This window comes from Ixodes scapularis, unplaced genomic scaffold (assembly GCF_016920785.2).
Source record: "Ixodes scapularis isolate PalLabHiFi unplaced genomic scaffold, ASM1692078v2 ptg001152l_1__unscaffolded, whole genome shotgun sequence".
Taxonomy (NCBI): Eukaryota; Metazoa; Arthropoda; class Arachnida; order Ixodida; family Ixodidae; genus Ixodes; species Ixodes scapularis.
In genome coordinates, this window is record NW_024610105.1 from 1,060,724 (window position 1) to 1,083,899 (window position 23,176).

At 46.4% G+C, this 23,176-nt stretch overlaps 1 protein-coding gene across 1 annotated transcript in view; it reads left to right on the forward strand.

The window, feature by feature from the left end:
* The first annotated feature begins 7,278 nt into the window (after positions 1 to 7,278).
* The window catches only part of LOC115320859, a 120,623-nt gene continuing 104,725 nt past the window's right edge, over positions 7,279 to 23,176 (forward strand). The window contains exons 1-6 of the mRNA XM_040209978.1: positions 7,279 to 7,396; positions 7,738 to 7,910; positions 8,006 to 8,095; positions 9,713 to 9,836; positions 9,972 to 10,028; positions 10,144 to 10,259. Of these exons, the coding sequence (XP_040065912.1) occupies positions 7,279 to 7,396; positions 7,738 to 7,910; positions 8,006 to 8,095; positions 9,713 to 9,836; positions 9,972 to 10,028; positions 10,144 to 10,259 (678 nt within the window). The remainder of the gene's footprint in view (positions 7,397 to 7,737; positions 7,911 to 8,005; positions 8,096 to 9,712; positions 9,837 to 9,971; positions 10,029 to 10,143; positions 10,260 to 23,176) is intronic.

The window sequence follows — 23,176 nt, forward strand, 5'->3', positions numbered from 1 at the left end:
CCACGAACAGAGGTCTTCTGATATTCCGGCGGTTGCGGCTGAGTCCGGGAGTTCCTCGGCATGACTCACGGCGGTGCCTTTCTTAAGGTGCTGGGCCTCCTGTCGGAAGTTCGTTACGAGTGCGACAGTGTGTCCATCTTCGAGCTCCGCGGCGCCTCTCGCGATGCCGATCCCTCTTCCTAGAAGCAAGTAGATGCTTCCTTCGAGCAAAACGTCGCCGCAGAAAGTCTCATCAACCCCGACGGGTACGAAAACACTATACCGCGGTGGTAGGTTCACGTGGCTTGCGAGGACTCGTACCGTGGATGACGTCGCTTTGGGTTCCTCCAGTGGTGGAGCAGGTTTTCGTAGCGTCGGCCGGTTTGCTCCAAGGTCGATGACGGCGCAATACTCGCAGAGAAAGTCCATTCCGAGAATAACGTCCCTCGAACAGCCTTGTAGAACGACGAACTTTACAAGGCACCTCTCACCGTGGATCTCGACGCAAGCAGTGCATCTCCCAACCGGCGTGATGAGGTGCCCTCCAGCGGTTGGTATTTGAGGTCCATCCCACGGCGTCGTGACTTTTCGAAGGCGGCGGGAGGGCCTCCCACTCAAGACTGAGTAGTCTGCTCCGGTGTCCACGAGTGCTGATGCGTCGCGGCCGTCGATGACGACGTTTAGGTTATTGGACACCGCAGCAGGGGCGTCGTTTCTGTCTCTGGTAGCGTTAGAGTGGGGACCCTCTGACGTTCGTGGTGGATCTTGGCGTCGGTCGTCTTCGGCAACTCCACCTCCAGGGGTTGCCGCGCCTAGTTTCCCCGGCGAAAAGCGAGGGGTGACAGGCTTTCTCGTCGGGGTCGGTGCATCGGTGAAGCTGGACGTCGTGGCGACGGCGACCGGAACTCTCGGCGGTACGCAGGCTCGGGTGACTGAGATCGTCGCAGGCACTCATCGATCTCCCGAGGGCGTCGACCATAACGGGGGCGTGCGTCATTCGGGTGGAGCCCGCGCAGCCCGAGTCGTCGGTATGGGCATTGGCGGTAAGTTTGGTTTGCTTCCCCGCAGTGGAAACACAGAGGGCGTCGGCCGGGTGTTCGCCACACGTCGGTCTTCCGGGGTGCGCGGGGCTCCTGGCAGGCGTACTGTACCTGGACGTCGTGGCGGCGGTCGTGCTGCGGCGCAGGAGGCTGACGTCGGGGCGGCCCGACATAGGTTTATGGAGGAAACGGTGGCCGTCGGGCCATTGCGGCGTAAGTCAGTGTGGGCTCCTCGGGTGCTGCTACGCTGGCAGAAGCCTCCGGTTGAATTGCCCGCTGAACTTCTTCGCGTATCACTTCGGCTATCGACAGCAAAGCCGGCTGGTTAGCAGTAGGCAGCAGCTTCCTGAGCTCCTCCCGGACGATGTCGCGGACAATTGCACGAAGATTGTCAGCGCCGGTGCCGCCCTCGTCGAATCGGGAAGATGTCAGCGTCGAAGCAACAGGCGTGGCGGCGAGTCGGTTGTAGTGGCTGGCTCGGATTGACAGGGCACGCTCGATATTAGTTGCCTCAGCAACGAATTCATCGACAGTAGTTGGTGGGTTACGAACAAGGCCACCGAAGATGTCACTCCTCACTCCTGTCATCAGGACGCGCAGCTTCTCCTCGGTTGACTGAGGGTCGGCGCGGCTGCTCAGGCGGAGGACGTCTTCAACAAAGCCAATGACCGTTTCATTGGACCCTTGAGTTCGTACTTCTAGGAGGTCTTCCGCTCGCTGTCGTCGTGTCTGGTTCGTAAATGTCTCTTTGAGGCCGCCGATACAGGTGTCCCACGACGTAAGCGACGCCTCTTGGTTCTCGAACCACTGCCTCGCGGTAGCCTCCAAAGAGAAGTAGAGGTTTTGGAGGCGCTGCTCAATGGTTCATCCATAATGGTGTGCTACACGTTCGTAGTGCAGAAGCCAGTCCTCCACGTCCTCGTGGGTCTCGCCATGGAAGGTCGTCGGTGTTCGATGGGCAACGGGCAGGTAGATGACGGCGGCGACGGTCGGGGTCTGCGATTGCTAGCCGTCCATTGTCGGCCTCGTTGGCTGCTTGGTCCTGGGTGGCAGAAGTCCGTATTCCGGGTGTAGACCTTGGGTGCGGCGACTTGATCAGGTCTCGGTCTGGTCTTGGTTGGGTCCTCAGGAGCTTGGGTTTGGACTTGTACTGCGGGAACTCGGAGGGCTGCGCTGCACCGGCATGCGCCACCCCGCACTTCCACCAAAATGTCAAGAATGACTAATGATGAGGCGAAGGAGAACTGAAGAAACTAAAGGTTTATTCAGGCGAACTTATGCCCAAAAATGAAAGGAAAAAAAAAAAAAAGATAACAACAGAGCGCCGCGGGTGTCGAAGTCGGCGTGACAGCAGAGTCGGACGCCGGGGGCGAAACTGACTTTGGCTCACCACGCGCCAGCTGCGCGCGGGGCAATATGTTTGCGCGTCTTTTTGACACCTAAGTTTAGCGGCACATCAAGAATGCCTTTTTGGTCAATTCGAATACCATCAACACATTTAAATCGGTGATGAGTGTGTTTGATGATGGAGAATGATCCCATTATCATCTATAAAAACAGACTGGAAGCATCTTTTGAACAATGCACCGATTTTGCTTAAATGTCTGACGATTTCATCATCAAGAAGGGGGATACAAATTATTGTTTTTCTTGTACCTCCAGAACATATCAAGAAATGATTTCGGAAATATTGGAGGGTAACATTATTGTTAATTTTCTTGGCGTTCATTACATCATATTTAGTTGCTTGAACATTACTTTTATTTCGGCGCGCAAGTCGGGCGACTCTTTCAAGCGTAAACGTTTTATTCGCTGTTTTATGTGGTGTTTCCGCTGTGTAATTCTTCGTGCAATCCAATTGTTTTTTTTTTGTATCTTTATGACACGAATTGATGCAAAAATATCTAAGCTATTTCTGATAGAGTTTTTAAAGCAGTCCACGATTGTTCTGCCGCTGTGGTTCGGGCTATAATGTACTGTTCGATGTCTGTAGAACGTAAATTTTAGAAGTCATAGATAGCTTCATCATCGACTGAAGTAAAACCTGGACATCTGGTCTCTGCTGATGGCTGCGAGGTTTGACCGTCTAATTGGCACTGAAAAATTATGATGTCATGGTCCTAGATGCCATCTTCTCCTTCGCATGGGTAACCTTCTCCGGCAAATAGCTTACTTACGAATATTAAGTCGAGTACTGATTCTAAATGACTATGTTCTATTAGGCTCTCCTACAACTTCTGTGAGGTGTAAGAAAATACTATATCAAGAAAAACTCGAGACACAGCTACCTCACTCACTTATTTCTGCGCAAATATTTTTCTATTCTATCAAAGGAAAATTAAAATCTCCGGCAATAATTAACCTGACTTTTTTTGCTTTTTGTGTATATGCACAAGTAATCATTAAGAGGAGCAAGATATACCGCTTCTAATCTAGACAGCCAATATACAGCATAGGTAATAAAAAACTAGATCTACAAATGTTATTTTACAGAACAAGCACTCAACGCCTTCAACAGGAGACATCGAAGTGCACTCGATACCCTTGTTAACTAGAATGGCAACGCGCCTGTCTTTGAGCGATGATATTTAGAAAACAAATATCAAAAGTTGGTAGAACAAATTCGGCAATTTATAACTAGATCGTTAACCACGTTTTTTTAATGTACACAAGATCAAGGTCATGCTCCATTAAAGTAGCGCATAGTTAGTCAGTTTCGTGTAGCGAACTCGGAGCATTGAGCTTTAGTAAAGTGGATACACTGTCAGGGCGGCTGCTTGGTGGGGCCTGATGCTATGAGCGCTGTACCAAAGTAACCGTCAAATCATCAATGGACCGACACCGTGTGCCAAAATCCTTGTGCAAAAAAAAAAAAAAAAAAAACAGTTGGTCATTGAGCGATATCGTTTGTCGTGGGCCAAGCGATCTTTAGCACCCTGAGTGCATTTTTCTCGAGCAGTTTTTCATAGCCTATTCCGGATAATCTGGGCGCTCTTTGTAAAGTTACCACTTACTGATATTTTGCTTTCTTTCAGTGTTTTGCAGTTATAGAGGATAGCTATTTTTTACTGGTGTCGAATAGTTTCAAGAACGCTGGTCCATTGATGGTCTGCTTTCCACCAATTCCATGAGCACGATCAATGCTCTTATTCTGTTGAATTTCTATTTCATAAAACACAGTCGTTTTAATAAGAGCTGACAGGCCAGAAGCCGTTTTATTTTCTTGTTCTTTGAGTTCAAAAATTAGTAGGTTGTTCCGCCTAAACTCGTTTTCAAGGTCGTCCAGTTTTTTAAGCAGGCCTGCAACAGCCTTACTGAGGTCAACGACAGTAGTTTGGGTTTCGGTAACGCCGTTAAGTAACGACTTAAGGTGTAGGATTTTGGCCCGCAGGTTCTACATTTCTTCTGTGTTTGCAATAAAAAAATTTGAATTGAGTCAAATTGTTCGATCCACGTTTCTTATATTTTTTATGCCTTCTGTAGTTTTGTATATACATTTTTCGTAGAGAACGTTGGTCATGCGTTTGATGTTGTGTAACGCTTCAGTTTGCTACTATGTCGGTTAAGAATTGTGCTCACTTCTTCCTCAAGAGTGGAGCCGGGGCTTTTCTAAACATCACTACGAAGAGTAGGACAGACATCTGTATCACAAAACACGCTTCGGTGGTCGAGACAATCACCTGGAGGCTCGACATGACTATAAGGCGTAAGCAATTACTGAATTTAAATGATTACTTCTACCTTAACTGAAGACAGGAACACAAAACGTGCTTAGATGGTGGATCTCTGAGTTTACTCTCCCCAAGATTGGTGCAATCTAGCTTCGGCGAGAAACCGTCTCCGATCGCAGTGTTATGCCGTGGATGTACACATTTTTGTAGTCCACCAAGTCCAAGCCTCATGCGGTGTAGTATGAGCCTGACTGACAAATATTGATACCTAAGATTGCCGTCATGGCGTAAGATTATAGAGCGAAGGCGGTCGCGAGCTTTCCAATGAGTAGTATGGGAAAACAGCCACTCCCGATGTGATTAGGCGACATGGTGCGGAGCTCACTGTGGCGTCTTTTATAGCTTTTGAAGGTGTCTTGAAATATTTATAGAGCGAGAAATCGAGAGACCCTTGGCAGGCACATCTTCCGGAGTGATTATGCACCCGCGCATTGCTGCGTCTCTCCGTATGAACCGTGACATTCACAAAACATTATACTTACTCGTAGCGTCCGCTGCTGTGCATCGTGAGGTGAAATGAAGTATATTCGGGTCGCCACAGTTTCGATCGGACACAAAGGTTTAGCTTCGTATGGACGAGCGAAATCAGCAGTTCATTTTGTACGCGCGAGACGACTCCATGGCGTCCATTGCTTTCACGACGGCTCACATCACGCACCGCTTACATCCGCTTCTTCAGTCTAACGCGCCCTCTCCCTATCGGACCGATCGTCAGGTGACAACATGAAGATCGCGCCATCCATGTTGTCAATGGCTGCGGCCCTCCGACAGTTGGACCCTCGTACGTAGAATATCTGGCTAGTTGGTCACATACAGGAGCCCCGACCCGACGTTCCGGAGCGACCACGCCAATCCGACCCAACCGTCTTTCCGACTGTTTGTATGTCGGACCAGACACCGATGACGCGAATCTGTCTCGCGCTTTAGTGATGAAGTAATCTAGCAAAAATCTTTGCTTTTTTTTTTTCTATTTTATCTTTCTCTATATTAAACATCCCCCGCCGCCCAGATAAGGGTTACAGAACCTTCACCGGCATGGAAAGCGCAGTGTTCTTTCTTTTTTTATCGATCTTAATCATCATCCAGGTGGTTTACGGGACGTTATTTGAAAGGTGAAGTGTGGAAGCTTGCGATTTCTTAGATAGTTCCACATGGCTTCTGTTCGAGTAAGCAAAGAGTAGACTAGCAGGCCGCAGAGTCACGAGGCCACGCGTAGTATGACCAGTCTTTTGCTGTGTCGGCCCTGGTTTCTTGAGCTCTTCCGTTGCTACTCGAATTTTCAATGGCTGCCGGAATCTGACTCATCCAACGTCGTAAGTCTGCTCCGCAGGTTAGGGCTTGTTTACACACTTGCGTTTAGGGTCGACCGAGTGCGTTGTGCTCCATTGTGCTACGTTACGGCGAGAGAAAAAACGGGCGCCATCTATTGGGTGACCCTAGAACTCGCGATATGCGCACATTTTTCTTTTTTGAATTTTATTGTGCATCATACTTTTGCCAAAGGCTTAAAATACTTTTGACAATGTTATAAACGACTTTCTTTCGTAAGATAGCAATTACATTTTATCTGATGAATACTGTAGACCCTTCAATCTAGTTCGGTGCAGTTCTTGGCTTTCCTCGTAGATGGCATTAGCGTGCTAGTGTGTCCACTTGGCATAAGCGATCACAAGGCAGCTAACGGCTGCACAACACATTCACTCATGACCCAAAGCATGCATGTAAACCAGTCATTATTGTCAACCTAGATGTGTAAATACAGTCCTGACTTTACTGTCTTAGAGTTTTAGAGTTGCTTTCTTTGTGTCAGGTCACGACGACATTATAAGACTTGAATGATAGTGTGTTCAAGATGTTTGTAAGGAAGATGCATGCGCAAAGAAAATATAACTTTACGAAGCAGTAAGTGCGACATTGACTCTGGCGTGACATCTCTGGCCGACTTCCAGAAGGTTCGAATTGTAGTTTGCTGATGAGTTCTACTGCCTCTACCAATACCTTACTAATGTCTGTTTCCATCGGCTGGTTTTCATAATATCAGTTATGGTGGTGTATCTTGTCGTTGTGTCGGTTAGCAAACAGTGAGGTGCATGGTGTGGGAACTATAACTGAAGTTGCGTTTGCCGGCAGTGCGGTTCATAGGGATCTGTATTGTTCACATGATCAAAGCTAAGTTGTTTCTCGTTTGATAAAGCGCATTTAAAGCTTTTCTTGTTTGTGAACGTCGTGAGTTTAAAGGCCTCCTTGGTAAGGATTTGGAGAGCTGGTACTGGTAGTTTGCTGATAACCTAGCTAACAAGAACACTGGCCAGCGAAGGGAAGAAAAAAAGCTGCTGAAGCATTATTTCCGGTCCTTCATTGTTTTCGTGGTAGCCTAAAGTTTCGAGGTAATTTACAAAGAGTTTTTATTGGTTCACCATTCTGGTCACGTTCAGTGGAGCTCAGTGTGCTAGAAGTTGATACATATGGGGTTTGAAGATACAAAGATTCATAAAGCAAATGACGTGTTGGTGTCGGTAGTATTTGCTATGGTCACGGGCAGATATATGCATCTAATTTTCTTGAAAACGGTGACTTTAGGCGACCGATTGCGGGACAAGTTCAGTCTGGCGATGGATCATTTTCAGTTGAAACTACAAGATGCCGGTGGGCGGATCGGACTTAACTTTAGGGTTTCGGCACCTGGATGTTCCAGAACAACGGAAGTTGAACCTGCCTCGGTCACAAAGAGAAGTTTTAAATAAAGCTATAATGCAGTTAGTCTCCTGCGTGGCAGATCTCACATGCCCAGGCACGACGATGTATTTTTTTAAATATTTTGCAGCAATTACGTTTTTGGTATACCAGTTTGATAGTGTTACACTGAGTGATACATCAGCATTTCATAAACTGGGCAGGTAAATTTTTCTGAAACGCTAATTTCATATATTTCCACCATCCGATTTACAACAAAAATATTGCATTCCTATTCATTTCTGTAATTACAGATCTCATGAAGAAGAGGGTTGTATATCCACGTTTAATAGAGTCCCGGGATTCCGATAGTGAGCTGACGCTGTTCATCAATGATGAAATCACTCTATCTCTACAACCAGTGGACATTTTTCCGGATGAGTTTCTCTTGCAGTATCACGAAGGGGGGACTCCGGTCAAGGAATATGTTAGTGTTTTCCGTAATTGTTTTTGAATACCTTTCAACACCCAGTAGAGGTATAAAAAAAAAAAGAGGTTAAAATTTTCTCCTCTACATTTCAGATTAAGGGAGCGGACCTTAGAAAAATGGTATATGATGATAAGGATCAAAGGGCAGCCGTATCTCTTGACAGAGATAATGGACTTCGCGTGGTAAATATCTACAAATCCCTGATATTTTTTTTATATGCCCTTGTGGAAAATATAATGTCATAACATTGGGTGCAATAGAGTTTAATGCTATGTGAGATGATGAGGTCAGACAAATGATAAGACTTCATTTTTTTGGTAATTTAACTTAGTGTTACGGCAAGGTGGACAAGATTAAAACTTCAAGTCAACCTTAATACAGTCAATGCAATCACAATGCAATCATTTTAGTATATGATTGCTGTAGAAAACAAAATGACTCATGAAATTAAGTTAACATAATCAATTTAACACTTCGCCTAATTAGGATAACAAAAATCACATTCCTGCAGGCCTTGCGTGTAATTGTATCTTTACACTATTTTCTAGGGTTACATGTAGGGTTTTGTGTTTCCGGTATGTAGCGATAAACCGTAAAAATTAACCCCCGAGACAGTTTTGTCAAAATCGGTGAAAACCTAACAAACCCAATTCGAAGCTCCCCTTGCCCAAGAAAAGCCAACGCTACGGGGGGTGAAAATATGTGATTAAAGTTTCAGTTTATCATAACGCTAAATAGAACCCCACTGAACTGCCCGCGAGGCTGGTTTATTCTTTGGAGCCAGAACTCGTACATCCGATTTTTATTTCTATATGGCACAAATGATTTACCTAAGTATTCAGATCGTAGCCCATTCTCTTGTGTTATTTTTTTTAAACATTAGTCCCCACAAACGCCGATTGTTTTTCTGGGCCCGGAAATTTACACACCGGAAAACGCCGAATATCTGGAAAAAATCTCCTAATTAACACCCCCGATTTAAAAAAGAATAAACTTCAAAGCACAGAACCAAAGGGATAGGCCATAAATATTTTAAAATATTATGTGTAGTCTTTGTGGCTAGGTATCGACGTTTCTTTGTACAATGATTGACTGTATGACAATCCTGTGTTGACAATATTAATTAATATATCTGGTGAACTAATTCGCCCAGCGTGGCCAGAACGAACACTCCAAGAAAATAAGTTGAAAACTTCCTGCGGTAATGTCTTTCTCATGTCCACGTTGCATCATTTGAGAAATATTTTAATGATACTCTTAAAGTCCAGTGTTATTTAGACATAGTGAGTCTGGCAAACGAGGCACGCAGAAAATTTAAATAAAATTGTAGCGATTTGAAGCTACTTTACTAAAGGTAGGCTAATTGCTAAGCCGAAACAGGCTTCAAAAACATAATCCGAGCACCTATCGGCAAAAAAACATACCCTGCATGTAACGAGCAAATTTGTCTACGTTCATATTTGAAGAAAATAAACGCATGCATGTTAGTGCTTATATAATTTCTGGTGGTTTTTTGTTTGTAGTTTACAGAGCTGAACCATCAAACCCGAAGTGTATCATCAAAAGTTATAACTCAAGCAGTTATAAGATACATCCAAACGTACCATAATTGTAGTCATTAGTAGCAAGATACGTTTTGAATAGTTTATTCTAGGAAACAGTTTTCTGTATAACTTGCGATAAATCATGAATAGAATAAACTCGAAATTTTATGTATAAACTAAAAACAAATATTGTACCCTTTTTTATCTGCAGTGTTCCCTTTTCTCAAAAAATTACGTTGTATTTCTCTTGTGTAGGAAGGAATCATCCTCGATTCACTAAGAATAAGACCAACTCTCCCTCTTAAGGAATCGAATACTGCATCTATTGCACACGAACTTTTTGAGGTTGAAGAGCCCTTTCCAAATACACGTGACGACTGTAAGTATAAGATTAAAATAGTTTCAATTTGTAGTATATAATTTGTTTTCTCTCTAATTAGAGCGAACGTTTATCAGAATTAAGATCCAAGCATTGTCTGTTAAAGTAAAATGGTACGCAATAAACAATTTTTAGTTTTTGCAGTACCGGAACAGCAGCTTGTTCAACTCAACACGCAGAGGAATTCACACGGTAAGGCCTCTTGCTCCAAAAGCTTACTTAATTCACTCTTAATATTTACTCGATTAGCTGCATTTTTTTTCAATAAACAAATGCATATGACAAAAAAACGTTTGTTACCGACAAGGTGGTCTTCCAAACGAGGTACACCCAGAATTGTTTCTCTTGGTGGATACCACTAAGCACAAGACTCTAACAAAGAAGGTCAAAGTGGCAGCGTACGCTGCTGTAACAGTAGCTGCAGTAAGTACCTTTTTTGAATTTTTAACCTGGAGTACTCGGTGGTCCCGTATCTCGGTGAAACATTTAAAGTGATCGCACAAATCTGGTTGGTAACGTATCGCGCTACGAATCACCACGGAGGTGCTTGTAGGAGTTGGAAGGATCGCATAAAAATGTCTAGAAATGAACTTATCTCAGTAAAAAGTAAAACGATATTATGACTGGTTTGCTCTTCCTACCGCGCCCGTCCGCTTACCGCGCACCCTCTCCCTAGCACAACAGCCGACAGATGGCGGCAGCATCCCCGGCGGCTTAAGGCCGCTCAGAAGACGCCCGGTCGCGCCAAAACAAGACTTCATGTACCTGAAAATACTTCACTAATCGACGGTTTTATTTGTTTTGTGTCCACTTGATGTGTTTTATTGGGAACGAAAAAGAAATAATGCACTAATTGTTATAGCGCCCAAAAGGCGCGCTCCGTTTATGGTTCGCAAAGGTTGTCTGCTTTCGGCGCGACCGGGCGTATGCTCAGCTGCCATTAGGGCCGTTAGCCTCCACTGCAGCCATCTGCCGGTTGTTATACTTTCTACTTAAGTAGTTTTGTTTTCTAAACTTTCGATGTGATATTTCTACTATATTCATGCAACACTGAGGCAAATTGTAACGTGATATGCTGCCAAGCCGATTTATGCGGTAACTTCAAAGGCTTCGCTCAGATTAGCGTCCCCGCGGTGAAGAAGGCCCCGAGGTAGCACAAAGAGGAAAGTCGGCTGGGGCAGCCGCTGCAATACTCCCTTAGGTCCCACATCGGCGTAGAGTGTGCATGCCCATTTCAAGCTGCCCATGCAACGCGTACATTTGTCCCTCCTAATTTATGCGAGGCCAAATATAGCATAGTTGGGGGTATATTTATGGCACGTCTACTTGGGCTTTCGACACAGTACCCCCGTGGATCCCCATTCGGCAACGCGTGGACATGCCCAACCTGGGCTGCCCGTCCAACGCCCCGAGGGTGCCACCTGGACTTTACGTGGACAGATTTAGCGCAAAATTGGGCTCAACTGAGGCACAGTGACGGCATGCCCAACTTGAGCTGCCCATGAAATGCTCCCTTTGGTCCCGCCACGGCTGTGCGGGGGTGGAGTTAGCAAAGAGTTGGGCTCCACCGCGGAACCGCGTGGTCATGCCCAACTTGGGCGACACATGCAGTTACCCCATGGGTCCCACCTCGGCTATTAGATACGAGCAGGACCAATTGGACCGCTTTGTTCGCTCGAAAGTGACGTAGTGTCAAGTATTACGTGACGGGGCAAGGTATTTTCTCAGCTTGATTGTTCTTCGTTTGTATGGTTTAACGCTTAGCAGCAAATACTGTTCGCTAAGTATTTTGCGTTTTTCATATGACGCGAAACGTGCGTACGAGGAAACCTAAGAACAAATTCGAATATGCCAAGTGAAGCAATCGGAAGTTGTGTGCAGGTTACAATGGAATACTGTGAGAGTTTCGTGGCCGCCAACACCGCTCGCATGCTCTGTCGTGGAGACCAACGAGAACACCTTTAGGTGCTCTTCGCGCGCTTCCCAACTTCAAGCAGTAAAAAAAAAAAAAAAAACGCACTTAAAACTACAATTTTTGGTGATGGCCGCCAGAACCACGAATTCCGGAAGCAACGAGAGTTATTCGATCGACTTGAGCGGTCGAGCCCGTACAAATACTCAAGGCCTAGCAAGGTGCCTGGCACTCGCTGCCCACGACCTTCTTGCTTATTAAAGGGCAACCCCGCTCAATTCCGAAAAATTTAGGCTTACATGTGATTCCATTTCATAAAGCACTACTAAACAGCTCTACGTCTTCGGATTCGCGAAATGTTGAATATTATTTGTGTATTCTTAATTTAAACATAGGCTGATACCGAAACCGAAACTTTGGTTGCGTCAGGCGACGGTGGTCTCGTGCCGTCAGAGTCATGGCCACGTCACGTCGAACCACGTGGTCTTGTGACGTTCGTGGGGGCAAAGTACACGACACGCGACGCGGGCAGGTCGCTCCGCATGGCGTGGGCGGTGATGGCCCGGGGAAGAGGGGGAAGGGGAGAAGACGAAAGAGGAGAGGGGGAGCGGAGAAACAGACCGATAAGCGCGCAGGGCAGCGCAAACTAGCGCATCCGCGAACGGTGATCACGTGGACGCCCTGTCAGCCAACACCGGGAGAATGACGTAGTTGTGACGTCATTCTCATGACGTCATCGTTCAATTTCGTTCAGAGAACTAAAAACAAACAAACCGTGAGAATGACGTAGACATGCCTCTGACGTAGTTGCTCAACGTTGGCCGCTCCAACTCCGTCGCATTGACTGCGCTGACGATTGCGCCTCAGGTCGCACGCTAGAGTTGGCAGATTTCGGCGACATGGCTCATTTGAAAGTTTGTTGGCCAGTTTATTAAATATATAGACGGAATTAGATCGGAATATTTGACGTGGGGTCTTACTATATGTTACTGAAGAGGGCTGCATAGTTTTATAAGAATCAAAAATGAAGCAGAGTTGCCCTTTAAATGGATGTTTGCGCAACCCTTTGTTTTTAAATGTATCCTTTCCGTATGAATAGCCTGAACTTTGATCAACATTTCCCGTTAGAAAGTCTCTTATCTCTTCGTCGTCCTTTTTTCATTCTCTCAGTGTTGTGCGGTGGCGAGGGACGCTCCCGTCACTGTGTCAAAATCGCCAATTCTATTTGATAATTTTTGTGACTACAGCTTAAATAAACGTGGTGTGAATTATCCTCTAATCATGTGCTACGTATCCTTATTCTTCGTATGTGTCTCTAAAGCGTCGCGAGAAAACTGCAAACAAACCGCGACGATGGGAATGAAGTTCGACGCCTGCTCGTCCAACCCCGCGGTAGATTTCTGTTTATTTTTTTTTTCCTGTCTGTTTCCGAAATGCTGGAAAAACAAAATATGGCCCGGGAATTATGCGGTTCCAGAATATACCTGTTTGGTAATTTGACAATTTTTCAAAGCCACGATGACGACCGACTTGGTCGTAATCAGTACGATGACACGAAGCGGGTTTTTTTTTTGCGTAAGCGAATACGTCAATATTGTCGCTCCCCTTCGGTTAAATTTTGTCAAAAAGTACAAGGAAGAAATTAGGTCAAAAGCAACCCTAAACTCACGTTTAAATTAGCAAGTGAAACATGACTTGTGAACCATGTACCTCAAGATACTTGCTACCAACGATGCGTAGAAGCGGTCACATGATCCTGGGTACTACGTCACGACGAGGAGCCGTCAGGTGTCGCCGCTCAATCTTTTCGTGGGTAATATATCATTCCACTGAAGGGAGTGGACAGTGAAATGCCTTCTCTTTTTTTAACCTTGCGCGTCGTGTGCTTCGCAGACTGGGCAGTACCAAACGTTCGGTTGGCGTGCAAACACGGTCGAAAATCCAGTCGTTTTCATTTCAACAATATTAGGCGAAAATGCGCAGATTTAGATATCCACGTTAATGTAAATTGTTATCCCAAATGAAAAAAACAAAAAAACACGCTCGATTTCGCTTTTATCTGTCTTGCATGCGTGCTCACCAAATTTGACTCAATAATTGCACGATTTCTCTTTTAACGAACAACAAATTCGCGCACATTTATTGCCTGCTAGCATTATAAATAGTGCTTATATTATCACAGATGTTTGTGATAGTCTATTTGTACCGAAAATAACGTTGTGTGATGTTTATGCATCGGTATAGTACTTGGAAAGCGACTAATGACTGGGCTATTAACTTTAATGCCCCTCCGAAAACCCAACGACGCCGTTACACCGGCAGTGAGGTTTGTGAAAGGTCGCTAATTGTAATTTGTAAACAATAAAAGCAAATCAGCAAACCGTGACGTGACGACGCTTCATTGGCTTACAAAATGAGAGTACATCTGTCTGTGAACACTGAAAAAAACCGCTCTGTGTTTAATGTTTCTAAAACCGGAGTTAAAAGAAAAACCACATTTACGTTTGTTTGCATAGCGTTTCGCAAGAATCTAGCAAGGCTTTTTCGAACTCACAACTTGAAAGTAAACATTTTGGAGGACGCAGAGTGGAGTAGTGGAGTAAAATGGAGCAGAGTCTCTACTGCTCCACTGAAGAGACTCTAAAGAAAACGGTCAAACAAGAGATCAGAAAGAGCGGGTATCCTGCCAGTACCCGAGCAACACTTACAAATATCTTCGACGCAATCTAACAAGAGACGCCCCCCTCCCCTCCCTCCCCTCCACCCAACCGAGTATGCGTCCCATAAGGGCAAAAGCGAGAGTATCTCACGAATATACACCAACTCAAGTTTACAAACAAACCGGAGCGCCCCTAGCGGACGCCACCGGCGCCGCGCATGCGCGATGGAGTGCGGGCAAGAAGCTCGCCGTCGCCTATTTACAAACCATTGAAATGCGATGTTGTCGGCGCCGGTGTGAGTCCCCTGCCCTTTTTCGTGTTCGAATTGTTGATTCTACGTCTTCCTGACAATGCCTGACTACTTGAGTGGCCTCAGCGAAATTACCGAGGCTCGTTACACCGCAAACCTTCGCGTGAATAATGTGGCATGCGGCGATTCATTCCGCGTGGACGCGACAGAATGTACGCTAAAGCCCGATTCGCATGATGAGATTTCGCTGGCAATTTTCAGTCGCGATGTCGCTCGGGCTGCAAAAGCGTGAACCGTAGCTGAGATGGTCGACGTCGATACTGAAAATAGCAAGCAGAATCGAACCAAGTGAATCCGGCATAACATATCGGTGATGTCCACTGGTACCGATATTGAACATCTCCTAGTATCTAGTGTTTACATCGAACCTGCTTACCAACCTTCAAACTTAAGTCTCTTGAGGCCTGCTCTTACTTCTTATCGCAAGTACCGGGCCAACATTTGGTCTACGGGCCATTGTCGTCTAAAAGAGCAGACGACAAGCAGAAGCGTTTAAAAGAGCAGACGACAGTTTGAACGATCAGACGGCCGTTCGAACTTGAGCGCGCACTGAACGTAGTCCGCTGGTGGTCCGTAAAACTTGACGGTTTTCCGGCGTTCAAGTTGTAACGAAACAAATAACTCCGATGACCACAAGTATCCCTGAATTCAATCCAAAGTGCTTCCTGCCCAAGCAATCGTGGCCCGACGGCGTCTGGTTTTCCATTTTTGCGGCACATATCCAGGTTCTCGGACGAACGGAGCACGTGAAAACTGATCTTCAAGCCTATCTCGACTCTTTTTGTACAGGCCCAGTCGCGGCGTTTCGACGAGAAGGTAGTTTTCGTCAGGTTCTTTTCAAAACAACGCAGGAATACACGCCTCACTTGGGGCCTTCCGCCCACAGCCCCAGACCGGAAATGCGCCCGACGCGCCACCACCGCGCGGTGACGTAAGAGATGAGTTCGTGGATACGAAAATGCGGTGTGAGTGTGACACATCTACCTGTGTCCGCCATTGGCCGTCTCCTCTCTCCTCCAAGGATCGCCCACCCCCTCCCCCTCTTAAAGAAAGGTCCCAGGGACTTGTTTCCAGAATTCTAACCGCGGCTAAAGTTAGGCGCAGCACCTAGGAGAGGGATTTTAAAATCACGTGACTTGCTCGGTAGGGATACGGGGAAACATGGCGGTGCCCCGGTGAGTGAGCGAAGCTCGCTTTGGAACTAATATGTCGTTTTAGCTGCAATATCGGCCGCGTTAGTCAGCAACGAATGGTGCAAGAGGCTTTCGCTTTGTCTTACCTCACTTAAATCGCAAAGCCTGAGCAATGACCTCCCCGTATTTTAAAGATAGGCTTTCGATTCTAGCCATTCCTAAGCCTAAATGAACGCGATAATTGTCGGCATGGCAACGTCTTTGGAAAGCGAATTGCCTTGACTCAATCGGCCGGGTATTGATAGCCCACCACAGCGGATAGCGTCCGAATCGACCTTTTTCTAAATTTCCCAAGCACCGAGGTGCTTGCTACGAATGTAGTTACACGCGGTGAACGTGCTGGCGTCTGCAGTAGTAATTTTTGTAAAGCATAAAGTCTAAAACAAGTTTTGCCTTGCACGCGCATTTGGCAAAGCCCTATTATGAATATTTACTGTGATTCTTTTATAAGAGGAAGGCCAGCGCGCGCGGATTGTAGAATTACACTTTCAGCATTCTCTTCGATGCTTGGGTAATTTAGAAAAAGGTATATTGGGACGCTGTCTGCTTTTGCGTGCTATCAATTCCCGGCCAATTGAGCCAAGCCAATCGGCTTTCCAAAGACGATGCCAAGCCGACAATTATCGCTTTCATTTAGGCTTAGGAATGGCCAGAATCGAAAGACTGTCTAAAAAATGCGGCGAGGTCATTGCTCATGCTTTGCGATTTAGGTAAGGTAAGACAAAGCGAAAGCCGCTTGCACCATTCGTTGCTGACTAACGCCAAAGCGAGCGCCGCTCACTCACCGGGGCACCGCCATGTTTCTCCGAATCCCTACCGGGCCAGTCACGTGATTTAAAATCGCTCTCCTAGGTACTGCGGCTAACTTTAGCCGCGGTTTGCGCTTCGAGCAGACGGGGCCTGATTTATTCTTGACACGGGAATAAAATGGCAAAGACGCCATTTATTGCAATCTTGGCACATTGAAAACAAAAAAGAAAACATTATTCGGTCAGCTGGGACACTTCCAATTGCCTATGTGTCTGGTTTACGATACATCCAGAGCCTTTTATACTGGATACATCATGCGGGGTGCGTCGAGCAGTACACTCTCAACAAAAGGGTAGTCGTAGGGTACTACATTTGGGGGAGTCGGAAGCCGTCACAGATATCGCTACCCCCCCCCCCCCCCTTCGTTATTGGCGACGTGCGCGACCGAAAGCGTCGCTCTGGTCGGCCTTCCACGGTTGGCCCAAAAGCTGACTATGACGTCGGAAAGGGTATACCATCGACGGAAATAAGAGGAATGAAAGAACTTTAATTTCGACGGTGTTGGCAGTGTTGCTTTGAGAGCGCAATGATTTCAGGCTTCCACCATGCTATTTAAAACACCATCGAACTTGTTGTTCGCAAGGTAATGACGTCACAAGGGGGAACCATAGGAGGGCGCCACCAAAACATCTCGCCGCTAAAGGCCCGTTCACACGATGCATTTTTCTCGCGCATCTAGTGTCGCGAAATGTAGTTTCGCGAAATGGTTGCGCCGTCTGAACTAGTCCGAAAAGGACGCGCGCATCTAAAAAAAAGTTGCGCGCACACCTCGCTTCTGGAGCGAGCTTGTGCTGAAACTTTGCCGAGTCCTGTCAATCACTCTGAGGGCGCCGCCAATGGCCGCTCAGAAACGCTCTCACGTGGCCTTTGAGGGGGGAGCGAGCTGTTTGAGAAGACTACTTCGCTACCGGTGTTGTAGCCGAGCCAAATCCGAAAAAAAAACCGAAACCACAAACGATGGATACTGCCGGCGCTTCCGCAAGCACGTCAAGCACCACTGAAGAAAAAGTGAGTAGCATATCGGGAAAAAAAATCCAGCGATGGACGAAGACGTAATTGCTGATGATGATAATTCGCGTCTATTTTTCGTCATAATTAAGAAATAAAACCTTGAGGTAAGGAAACAAAAAGGGACGTACACAGTACCGTCTCAAAACCAGCACAGTGTACAGCTGTCATTTACTTCCACAACAGTCTTCTTCTTTGTCAACCTCCATCCAAAATATACATATTCAACAGTAAATAAAGTAAATGGCAGTAAATGACAATTCAACAACTAGTAAATGACAATTTAAGAGTAAATTAAGTAAATGGTAGTAAATGACAGCTGTATGCTGTGCTGGTTTTAAGACGGTGGTGTGTATGTCCCTTTTTGTTTCCTTGTCCTTAAGGTTTTATTTCTTAATTATGATTGTTCACCAGCTCGCCTGCGTCTTGACTCTTCGAATGTGGCGGGAGATGGAGAACACGACGCTGAATGGGTAATGGTGATGATGATGATGTTGGCTTTGAACTGAAGCGCCACTTTATGGTCAACACCGAAACTATTTTCGCGAGTCTAAACGTCATCGTTGTTGCACGTGAAGTGGTACGTGTGAACGAGCACATTTCGCGAAACTTGAGTGTCGCGAAACTGTTGCGCGCCTAAGAGATGCATCGTGTGAACAGACCTTAATACTAACAACCCCATGGGCAGTCATACGGCACGCAATCAGCAGGTAATCACAGTGAGCACCCCCAAAAGCAACATGGCGGCTGGCAAGCGACAGTGGAGCAATGCGAGTAAGGCCTAGCGAGCTGGACTGCTTTTTGCTAAAATACGATTCTCAAGTGCGTACGCCCGTTCGCTGCCTTCCGTGCGCACAAAACACTCCAAACGCGCCTCGAAGCACCGGCACCGCACCTAATACGAGTAGGGGCGACGATGTGAGGGGGGGGGGGGGGGGGGCGCATTCGAGGGGGTTTGTCCGCGATTGCTTTCGCGAGGCCGGCTGCATTTACTTCGCGGCCAGAAAACATTCAAAGAAGGAAACAAAATAGCGACAAATGGAATGATGTCTTTATTGAACAGAGTATCTGCTTGCTGTGCTTGCCGCAAGTGATCCGGCGTTTTCGGTTGACAGCGGCGAGGCGAAGCATCACCGATTTAAGCGGCGTCGGTTCCGATCGTTCAACGCTCCTGCTCACCTGTTAGCATTCGTTATCCACTTTCAAGTCCCTGGTAATCCTCACCGCGTCTGTTCACGCACTTCGCGCTGTTCACCGCACGGAACACCCATTCAACTGGCTATGGGACTGATCCCATTTGGACGAGAGGCCGAGAACCGAACCAGACCGAACCCTTTGTGGCTGCTACGTGGAGCCATGGAACGCCTCCATGTTTTTCACTCAAATAAGTAGACACATAAACGCGCGACTCCTTGAATTGGGCGGCGACACGCGCCACCTAACGGACAGCGCTCAAACTAAAGAAGAAAAAAAAACCAGCAATTCTTGCTCTGAGCGCCTCGCCAGACAATGCCGTATGTACATATGCCACGCCACACTTCACTCATACGCAACATACAGACATCACAGCATTTTATACATCAACGCATTCAGAAACAGCACAAGATACAACATCACATATTGACACTCTACATTCCTATACACACGTCTAGCTTATATACAGCTGTATTTTATGTGACCGATTAGGATGGTGACCACTGTCATATTTTGCATAAATACGAAAAGACTGTGCAAGATTTAGCCGTATATATTCTTTTCCTCTACTGCCCTTAGGAAAGCGCTCGTATCTCTAATGTAGGGCCATTGCAAAAGTGCACTGCAGGTTTAAATAAATTTGAATAGTTGCTACACGTCACATTTGAACAGTTTCGTTTTCTCGCTTGCCTACACTTCAAGTATACAGAAGCCTGTTTAATTAATTATATTAATTATCGAAACCGATTTCTGCAATCGCAACTTTCTGAACACACTGATGCATTTTCTTTTCTCTTTTTACATATCCAGACTGACTTTAGCGGCGGTTGGGTACACGTTGAGTACACTGAGCACACGCAGGTGATTTTAGCGAAGCCCGTCCGCCGGTCCTCCCCGAAGCGTTATTTCAGTTTTCTTCTTTTCGCTAAATATGCGTTCTATGCGCTCGCGCTCGCGCCAAGAGGACAGTGCAGAATTGCTGCTTTCGGGCCCGTGCCTTCACCTGCAACGAACGCGAAATACGTATGCTAAATTATCTAAATCGTGGTGGAGACAGTAGTGTTTGACTGCGTGCGTCTGACTGCGTTGTGGCAGCAAGAAATCAGGACATCCCTGTTGCTTATATCGCGTGCCAAGATGATTCCTTGAATTGGATTCCACGCTTGATACGAAGCACAGACGTGCCGGTGAGTGGCTTTCGGTTCTCGACGCAACGCTGTCAAACGCTAGTGTCTGAACCGGCCTTGTTTGAAGCATTTTTTTATCGAGTATGCTCGATGAAATGTTCCTAATGAACCAGAGAAGGCGAATCATGTACCTCGAGACAGAGAAATAGTGAAATACACGGACATGATCCCAGATATCTGTGTACGTTCGTCCTGTCCGGCCTCAGTCGTGGTGTTCAATGCTTCATACTTCACTGCACTTGAAAGCAAAAAAATTGGGTACGACAGGCGCGCAAGTTCGGCGGAACCCAGGAGGCCAGTTGCAACTGATCTGCACGCAGAACTGACCGATCCCACCTTTATTGAGAGCACGCTCTTTATTGAACCGCACAATAAAAGACGACGAGAGTATCTCGTCCGGCGAACATTCAAGTCAACTCACGCCTGTGCGTAGTTTCCTGTGCTTTTCTAGAAATTTGGTTAAATTCCTCGAGCACGACGCCAGCTGCCAACTGTTTACTGCTGTACATGGTAAAACCCGCGACGGAACCAAAAAGGACAACCGCGATGCTTTTTATCTGCCTCGGGTTTTAGCAGGTGCCTACCAAGGTTGCCTCTACTTGTTTGTTTTCTGCCAGTTTAGACGAACTGAGCCACACGCTTGTTTCGGCCGGTTCAAATTTGAATGAATGATAACCAACGCATAAAGAAAACAAGTTTCAAATACTTTTTGAGATTTTTTAAGTGACTTTCACTATTGAACGACTGCATGCACTTGAATGTTCAATTCAAGAGTTTATAAAACGTGACTACCCCATGCTTGTCACCTGCCAACAGGGTGCTAAGTGCTAACTCTCAATGGCTCGAGCCCAGTGGGTAGATAAGTAAGCCTGTGGGGTAGTTACAGCCGTCAAAACGCACGATGACGAGGGGGGGGGGTGCTCACTTTTTCTTAGAGTGTACGTCATGAGCAATAAACACAAGGAAACATCGGCCGATTTAAAAGAAGACAACGCCACGCACTATATGAAAGACGACGACCAGGACAAAACAGTCACAAGCGACCAAGGGGCCGAGCTTGCCCCGAAATGTCAGGATCTATATTATTCGTGATTAGAGCCTTACGTTTTACATTTTTGTTTTAACTCATAACTGCAAAATCAGGATTTTATTTTCTGATTACGCAATAGACGCAGCGATTGGGAGAAGACACCACATCCTTTAGAACTGCTTCCTCCGGAGGGACGCCGACAGTTGCCACTCGAAAACCGAGAAGAGAGGTCTGTGCTTCTGTCATAGGATATGCATGCCAAAATCCTGTAACTTACATTGTATGGAGAGGGCAATAGCCTTGCAGTCAGAACGCCTATTGGGGGCGGGCTAGGGACAGGTAGTTATCTGCAGTGTGGTGGCGAAAGTGTTGGAACGAATTGTCTTTGACCCTACGGAGAAAGCCATATTAAATAATATGGTGTCTGTTCCCTTTTATCATGCCATTTCGCCCAATGTCAGGGCTGTGGCGTCAAAAATCGGCATTAACGTTGTTTTTAAATCTATAAAAGTTGACGCCTTTTTCAGGAACGGCTTTAGAGTACACGAAAAAACACAGGGATCCCTCGGTGGCTTGTAAGGAAGTGGCCGCGTATAATATTCCTCTGCGGTGCAGTTTTTCCGAGGCAGGACGAATTGGTCGTTGCTTAAACGATTGTATATTGGAACATAAAAGGGCGGTTAAAAAGAATGCACCAAATGCCGAATTTGCAAAACGTATAGACGAATGCAACAACTGTGTACCCGCGTGGGACAGCACTGGTTTCTTACAAAGAGAGAAAGATAGCAATGGGAGAGTGCGAAGAGAAACTATGCATATTTTAAGCTCCGGGAACTATATCAGTCAACCTTCCTGATCCCTTGATAAGAGAAGAAAACAATTTCTAAATTGGTAGTTTTTTGTTGTTGTTTTGTGGAAGGGTTTACTGTTTTTGATTTCTCTTCCTTTCTTTGTGATGCTTTGTGGTTTCCCTGACGAGCAAACTTCCTTGCCTTTTGATAAGGGAACAAAAAAGTTGGTACGTGGTGCTGGGTTCTCAGTCTGACTTTGCCAAGTCTTTTGTGTTCGGGTTCCTTGTGTTTTGTGCTTCGGGCTTGTATACTTGTGTGATCCGGGTTCGTGTGCGGTTGTTGGTATAGGTCAAGGGTGGCCAAGCTGCGGTCGCGAGCCGCATGCGGCTCTTCGCGTGTTGAAGTGCCGCTGGTGGCTTTCCCCCGACCCGCCTCCCCCCCCCTCCCCCCCCCCCCCCCCCACGCCCTTCCTTCCCGGTCACACGAGCACTTCCCCAAAAAGAGAAATGGAACGCGTTTTAAATCAAAAGATAGGTTTCGGTTTGGTACTCTTGTGCTACTGCTACCTTACGTACAGTTGGACTGCTTTTGACTCGGATAGATTGAAAGTAGTTTGAGTTTCGTTTATTGCTTTGAACAAAACTTTGCCCCCCCCCGGCTCTTGGAAGTTTCGTGGTTTTGCTTGCGGCTCTTAGGCCGGGTCAGCCTGGCCATCTGGTATAGTTTGAGAGTTAGGGCACACTTTAGTGGGCGAGGAGGTCGTTCGAATTGTGAAAGTGGTCTGGGACGGGTCTAGGTCACCTCGTCGAAAGCCAACTCGTCGATGGCCAACTCGGCGGCGGTTCATTCGTCGAATAGGCCAATTCGTCATAGGGTAACTCCTCGAAGAAAAACTCGTCGAAACTGGTCACCGCTTTATCATAGAAACATTATGTAATTTTTGTCCCGAAATTTTAAAGCAAATCCTGCCCTATGGTAATGTGTAATGCCGCCGCACGGTAATTGACCTCCAGGGCGCTCTTTCTTGTCGAAGGTACCAACTTGAAGCTTACGCTGCTTACACGGTGTAGTGGAGGACGACCACTAACTCGCGTGTATCACTCGGGCGCTGGTTATCCTACCCAGACCACCCGTTCACGCCTGTTCGAGGCGACAATCTGCGGCAGCTCATTAGAAGAAATAATAAAGAAAAGGAACAAATTTGACGATCGCGAAATGAACATTTCTCAACTTGTCTAAAGGTAC